This window comes from Carassius auratus, chromosome 47 (assembly GCF_003368295.1).
Source record: "Carassius auratus strain Wakin chromosome 47, ASM336829v1, whole genome shotgun sequence".
Classification (NCBI taxonomy): Eukaryota; Metazoa; Chordata; class Actinopteri; order Cypriniformes; family Cyprinidae; genus Carassius; species Carassius auratus.
The window spans coordinates 11,362,133-11,369,981 of NC_039289.1; the positions used below are offsets into that span (position 1 = coordinate 11,362,133).

At 35.9% G+C, this 7,849-nt stretch overlaps 1 protein-coding gene across 1 annotated transcript; it reads right to left on the reverse strand.

Annotated features, from left to right (window-relative positions):
• Positions 1–1,496: 1,496 nt before the first annotated feature.
• Positions 1,497–7,538, reverse strand: LOC113064571 (uncharacterized). The gene is made up of 5 exons (XM_026235423.1): positions 7,379–7,538; positions 6,960–7,292; positions 6,697–6,816; positions 6,460–6,536; positions 1,497–1,517 (listed from the first exon to the last, which is right to left on the reverse strand). Exons 1-5 carry the CDS (start codon positions 7,536–7,538, stop codon positions 1,497–1,499), a joined length of 711 nt encoding a protein of 236 aa, XP_026091208.1.
• Positions 7,539–7,849: the final 311 nt, after the last annotated feature.

The window sequence follows — 7,849 nt, forward strand, 5'->3', positions numbered from 1 at the left end:
ATTTAGTCAAAATAGCATAGCATATTTTGTGTAATGGTCAATAAATGTACTTATTAACATTGTTGGTCCTGGCGGTGACTTTCCCCACTAAATTCATCCTAGCTGTTAACATAATCAGTTTATGTCTCACAGCAAAGTTGAAGAGGGAAATACTTAGTTGCCTTTTTAACCATTTTTTTAACATCCACCCCCATTCCAGGACAGTAGAATCTAGCTGAAATGGCAAGCTTGCTTTTTTCTAATTCTAAAATAAAAATTGGCAGGCCTTTTTGTCCAGCAACCACTTTTCTTCTAAACTTTACATTGTTTTTTGAGGAGATGTGATCAAGTTTGCCATCTATTGAAATAGCTGTATTGTTAAAATCTAAACAAATAACCTGCAATGAGGTTCTAAAGGTCCAATTGAAGGAATACACCCATTTAAACTGAAATTAGAAAACAGGTAATTGTCAATGTGATAATTGCTTTAAGTCAGTTAAGTATAGTGTCTTGACAAGAACTGACTTTTTGTTTTGGAGTATCACTATACCTCACTTTACTATGAGAAAACGTGTCAGTATAGAGAAGTTATCACTTATAGTACTTTGTTTACCATCAACTTGGAAAGTGGAGGAACATCTGCAAATTAAATATTTCTGCTCTCTTTTTTTAAGACAAATGGATAAACACCTTGAGTTTTGTAATTTAGAATTTCCTCATATAGTTTTTACCTATATGAGGAACTGTATTCCACTGTTTTCAGTAAGAAGGTAAACAGATTAATCAAACAGAATATAGTTCAAATGTATTGTTGCTCTATATGGAAACAGTAATGTAATACCCTGAGTTTGGATGTCAGCACGGACAGATTACACTCATTTGCAGTGGAAAAATTAAACTGCAAAAACTCGGACATAAGGCAAAAATAAAGGAACAATTGCAAGATGAATAAAAATCAATAGAACATAAAAGGAAGTCTGAGAATCATTTTACTATGCTGCAGTGCAGCAAGAGATTTGTCTCTTTTTGCTTTCCTTACGTCCAGGTGTGTTTGATGTATTTGCATGCGGCAGTGTTGCCAAATCCGCAGAATTTAGGCTACTTTGGGGAAATGTTTGATTAACTATTTGGTTGGGTTTATTACACGGACCAGGCAACCAGAGGGGAAACAGGAATTCCAGAGAGGAACCGAATTGACTGCTACACCGGTCTCATTTGCCTTCAGCTATTTTTAGCTGTACTAAACAATTGACAATTGATGTGTCCTATCATATTATTTTAATCTATTATCTTAATTGAGAACACACTGGTTTGTAAAGCAAACAGTTTTACTATTTACTGCATGTTGTTATTCTCCTCGTTATTTACCTATAGCACCTAATGAAGCCTTAGTCTCACCCATAGGCTTACTTCCGCGTTGAGGAAAAAGGTGGATATGCCAGGTAGGTTATGAGCAAATACCACCAGTAGGATAGAGGTGAGGTATTTTTTCAACAGATTTCACTTCGACGTGTTCCTTAGAGGACCGATGCTGTCCTCTGGTGGTCACAAACATAAAAATACAATACTTGAGCTTTACAATCTTTTCAACTTTTTGAAAGTGTTTATTATTTCCCCCTGAGATAGTATGGAAGCATATGGGTAGCAATATTCAATTTGAAATGGAATATGCAAAATCACAATGCAATATGTAAAATGACAATGCATTTCTGTATTTACATTTACATTTTCCAATTCATTTTTGCAACGTTTGGTGGGCAGTGTTGTGGGTTAAATTCCCAGGGAACATATGTTAGGTAAAAAAAAAAAAAAAAAAAAAAAGCATAATTGCATAAATTATATTTAATTTAAAGTCTCTTAATCCATTTTAATTGGATCTTGATATAACAAATAGACCAAAAAACACATCATTAGTTGTAGTTCTTATAATATCCTTAAACAGGACTCACATGCATAATTAGGTGTTATTTTTATTTTAAATTTACTTGCCCATAAACGGCACATACATTAAACTGATGTATTAAAGCAATATCACACTCTCATCGTGCTGTTGACCTGAATTTCAGTACATTTGCTTTATTATATTTCGATATTTAAGCTTTAAACTTTAACTTTGAGAGACACATCATGCTTTATATTTTCCTAACATCCTTAACATATCCGTGTTAGTGTTGAGTTGCAGAGAGTGATATCAGGACTGGAGAATCTGGTAGTTTCAGTAATAACTCCTGTTCATCAAGATCACAGTTTATGATCAAAATATGTTTGTTGATCTTTTAAAGTCTATGTTGCTTGACAAAATATGAGCAGATCTGTGAAAATAATAAAATAAAAACACACACACACATACATACAAAACAATTTGGAACGTCATTGTGTCATAAAACAATGTCAATTTATTAATTTACAAAATTAAAATATTCATAAAGTACAATAAACTCAAAGAGAAGAAGCTGCATGGCCTTCAGGATGTTAAAACACTGAAGTTAAAAGTGCATAAAAGTGCAGTCTTGTTTCTTTCACACATTTATAAAGATAAACATTACCTCAGCACTTTCGAAATAACAGGGTGATTTTAACCACAATCATGAGGAAGTTAAAGGCAGGTTTGCTCTGACCACATGTGTGTTTTCTTTTATTTAAAATCAGACATTAACCCATATACAAGAGCTTTTGTCTTTTATCTTTTAGATATTAATCTCTAATACCGTACCTTTAATGGTCACACGTTATGTCCTGTAATTAACCTAATTTGATGCTTGTTAATAGTAAGGTATTTGTTAAGTTTATATATGGATTAGAGATTAAGGAGTCTAAAATTAGTCAAGTGTTACTGCTGTTATTCTGTTTCCAACTGAAATGTTTGTTTGACAGTTTATGGAAATAAATAAGATGAACAGAATAAAATTGGTTAAAAATCAGCAGTAAAATAGGTCTAGGTTTACATTTACTCATAGCGTGTGACTTGGTCATAGTTACACTTGCATGCAGCAAGTGTTAAAGTTTAAACCACCTGCTACATGCAAGTGTATAAATTGTTGTTCATCAAGTGACCAAACAAGTGTGAACCACAAACAAGAGCTGTGCAGATGTTAGATCTATCTATCTATCTATCTATCTATCTATCTAGCGATCTATCTATCTATCTATCTACACACACACACACACACACACACACACACAATTACTATGCAAGCCAAAAAAAAAAAAAACCTTTTTAGTACTTTTATTGAGGTTTGTGTCCTTGATTTCCAGTGTTTTGACAAATGATAAAACATAAAAGCAGAAAAATTCATTGGCTGTAAAGGACAACAGTTCTCTGCTCTCTGCAATGCCCAGTGTCACCAGGACACATGTAAAAATCAATTTCAGCACACTGAAAGAGAAATATATTATATATCATGTATCATATCAATATATATGATGTGTCCTTATACAGTATGTAAGACATGATGTACAGTCAGCCAATTATTATTGCAAATGAATTCTCACAAGGGATGAAGGGGTTTATTTTTTAAGCATGACAGGCTCGAATCACATTTTTAAAAGGGATGATATTATGCTTTTTCACTTTTTACCACTTTAGTCAGTTCTGTAATGTTGCTGTTTGAGAATTAATAAAAAAATCTGCAAAGTTTAAAGTACAAAGTTCAGCTCAAAAGTAGATATTATATTTAACAAAAAATACTTTTCAAAAACTTCAACAAACATCTCTTCTGGACTACAACACATTTTTGGGGGGATTTGTGATATCACAAATATCGATGAATGGAACAAGAGCTTTCCTAAGGCAGACGAACTAAGAGTTGTTACAATCATCTGGGTTAAAATCAATCTCAAATTGATTTGATTTTGACGCAATATTTAAACTGAAGCTGGCAGGTGGCTATGATAAGGGGCATGAGATTTCCCAACTAGATGCCAAGTGGAGCCAATCACAACACAGACTGGCACTGCTTAACCAATCACAGCACACACCAGTCCAGCTAACCAATCACATAACAAAATGTCCCAACTAACCAATCACAACACACAGTGGCCCAGCTAACCAATCAAAGCACACAGACAGGTCCAGCTAACCAATCACAGCACACACAAAGGCCCAGCTAACCAATCAAATCACATACACCTGCGCAGCTAACTAATCACAACACTTAATGGCCCAGCTCACCAATCTAAACACACACTGGCCCAGTTAACCAATCACAACACACACTGGCCCAGCTAACCAATCACAATACACACAGGCCCAGCTAACCAATCACAGCACACACTGACCAAGCTAACCTATCACAGCACACACACCGGCCCAGATAACTAATCACAACATACATCGGCCCAGCTAACCAATCACAGCACACATTGGCCCAGCTAACCAATCACAACACAAAATGGCCCAGCTAACCAATCACAGCACATACTGACCCAGCTAACCAATCACAACACAAAATGGCCCAGCTAACCAAACACAGCACACACAGACCCAGCTAACTAATCACAGCACACACCGGCCCAGCTAACTAATCACAACACAAAATGCCCCAGCTAACAAATCACAGCACACACTGGCCCAGCTAACTAATCACAACACATAATGGCCCAGCTAACCAATCTCAACACACACTGGCCCAGTTAACCAATCACTGCAAACACTGACCCAGTTAACCAATCACAACACATACACCTGCCCAGCTAATCACAACACAAAATGGCCCAGCTAACCAATCACAGCACACACTGACAGAGCTAACCAATCACAGCACATACCAGCCCAGCTAACCTATCACAGCACACATCGCCCCAGCTAACCAATCACAACACAAAATGGCCCAGCTAACCAATCACAACCCACACTGGCCCAGCTTACCAATCACAGCATACAGTGGCCCAGCTAACCAATCACAGCACACACTGACACAGCTAACCAATCACAAAAACAAAATGGCCCAGCTAATAAATCACAGCACACACTGGCCCAGCTGACTAATCACAACACATAATGGCCCAGCTAACCAGTCTCAACACACACTGGCCCAGCTAACAAATCACAACACACACAGGCCCAGCTAACCAATCACAGCACACACACTGGCCCAGCTAACTAATAACAGCACACACCCGTCCAGCTAACTAATCGCAACACAAAATGGCCCAGCTAACCAATCACAGCACACACTGACCCAGCTTACCAATCATAACACAAAATGGCCAAGCTAAACAATCATAGCACACACCTACCCAGCTAACCAATCACAACACAAAAAATGGCCCAGCTAACCAATCACAACACACACTGGCCCAACTAACTAATCACAACACCTAATGTCTCAGCTAACAAATCTCAACACCAGTGTTTGGAATAACGCCGTTAGGTAACAATGTTATTTTTTCAGTAATGGGGTAATCTAATTAATTACTTTTTTTCCATCATTACAACGCCGTTAACATTACTGGATATGCAGAGCCAGTGTTTTTACACACATACCAGGACACGCGCCGGCGGCGCCACACACACGCAACAGCTAAAACAGAGATTCGCAGCAGCAGCAGCAAGGTGTAGATATAAGCACTACTTCAAATTCATTGTGCTCAAAGGCAAGAACGTGCATGTAATGTGTACATTATGTCCAAGAGTGAAGACAAAAAAAAAATTCTTACAAAGATAATACTTGAAGTGCAGGATAAAACTCTTGCTGTCTGTTGACGTGCAATAAATATCCAAAGTTATCTACGAACACCTATCTGTTCTACTCAATTCAATACATTTCTTTGACATATAGCAACTTATTATTTATTTTTTTAACAGCAACGCAAATAGCTACTTTCCCTGGTAACGAGTTACTTTTATCATAGAATAATTATAATAGTAACTCAGTTACTTTTGGAACAAGTAGTGAGTAACTATAACTAATTACTTTTTTAAAGTAACGTTCCCAACAGTGCTCAACACACACTGGCCCAGCTAACCAATCACAACACACACTGGCCCAGCTAACCAATCACAACAGACACACTGCCCCGGTTAACCAATCAAAGCTCACACACTGGCCCAGCTAACCAATCACAATATACACTGGCCCAGCTAACCAATCACAGCACATTTTGTATTTCAGAAGGCGGGCCTTCATTTGATACATGTACTATTTGAGCTGTTCATACCAGTTGGGGGATAGAGGTTTTGTAATAATTTAAAATATGTGAAAAATAATGTGCTTTTTGAACAACCTAGTATGAGAGTCTTTTCTAGTACACACTCAAAACAAAATAAAGACCTTGCAAAAGAGCATAATAGGACCCCTTTAAATATTTTCTGTCTCAGTCAAGTGTTTCCCAGAGTTGTGTAATATCTTACATTTTTCAGATCATTCAGATAATTAATCTTGTTCAAGTAATTTGAGGTTGAAAGAATTTACTGCAATTCAAATACTATAAAAGAAAGAAAAAAAAAATAATATAACATTTTTTAAAGACATATTTTACCTTTGGAATTTTTGAGTTTTGAACTTCAGTGTAATTTTTAGATCTTCCAGGTACATCAGTGTAGCTCTTCACCAAACCTGAAACAACAATCAATCAAACAAAACTGAATTCATAAATTATAACAGTCTGAACAAAGAGCATGTGTAATATGGTTATGTTTCTGTAGATTTAAATTCTTGTCTTCTTGTATTTAGTTCAGTGAGACCTGAACATACTCGCAGTAAAAGCAGTACAAACCTATTAATGCAATGATCAGAAGCACATTCAGCAGAACAGATGTGATGATGGTCAGGTTTCTCCATGGTGTCTCCTGTTCTGGAGCATCATGTGATTCTGTCTGATTCCTGTAGACTGATTCTGTACAATGCGTTTGATTTTATAAGTCTTTATTCAATTTCAGTCTTTAACAGAACAAAGACACTTCAAAAATATTAGTTATTCATAAATGTGTATAATGTATTTATTATTGAAAATCCATCTGAAATGAGAAAGTAACTCACCGCTGATGTAGATTTTGGTGCCGTTGCTGAATTTTTGTGGTTCACTAGTTTTCACACAATAATAAACTCCTAATTCATCAGCGGTGATATTTCTGATGAACAGACGACTGTTAGTTTTCACTGAGTATTTGTCTTCAAAGATGCTGTTTTCATATTTAGCTCCTTCATATGTGCTACTGTAAGTGCGTAAGATCAACTCTGGAGGATCCGGTAACTTCAGTTTGTACCAGTAAATCTCCTCTATATCAAGATCACAGCTTATGATCACATCAGCTCCTAAAGTTACTGCTGTGTTTGTTAGACTCTCTGTGACTTGAGACCACATGAGCAGATCTATGAGTGGAAGAAAATACACATTTATTAAGACTTTAAATAATAATAACAACATTTAATAATCAAATCTAATGTGATTAACTCACAGATCTGAAGCTGGATGATCTTCATCGTGTGATCCAGATGAATATCTTCTATACGGTGATCATTCAGACATCTCTCACTGTGAGAGGAAACACAGTGAAACCTCAAGCACACAGAGAAGAGGAAGTCAGAGCTGGGCTTCTCTGATAGCACTTCAGCCATCTTCAGGCCTGTAACCTGAACTAAATTCAGTTTAGAAAAATGTTTAAAAAACAAAAATTAAAATTTGACATACATAAATTGAATATATAACTTAAATAACAATCCAATTTGTAATTCTAAGAATTGTGAATTACAATGCTTTTGTCATTACAGAACAATTCAGTACATTAATCTTTATACAAAAAAAAAAAAATGCTTTATAAGATAATTAGTTTTTCTATTTTCTATTATATCATGCATATTCCATAATGACAAAGCAAAAAAAAAATAATAATAAAAACAGATATACAAATTTACTAAAAGGCAAGAAA

What these genes read in the sequence shown, in the direction of transcription:
- LOC113064571 (XM_026235423.1), bottom strand. Translation starts at nt 7,538, where the DNA reads ATGGCTGAAGTGCTATCAGAGAAGCCCAGCTCTGACTTCCTCTTCTCT. An exon ending in CACCAAAATCTACATCAGCG is followed by an intron (nt 6,817 to 6,959) that starts GTGAGTTACTTT and finishes CGCATTGTACAG; the next exon opens with AATCAGTCTACAGGAATCAG. An exon ending in AAAACTCAAAAATTCCAAAG is followed by an intron (nt 1,518 to 6,459) that starts GTAAAATATGTC and finishes TGTGACCACCAG; the next exon opens with AGGACAGCATCGGTCCTCTA.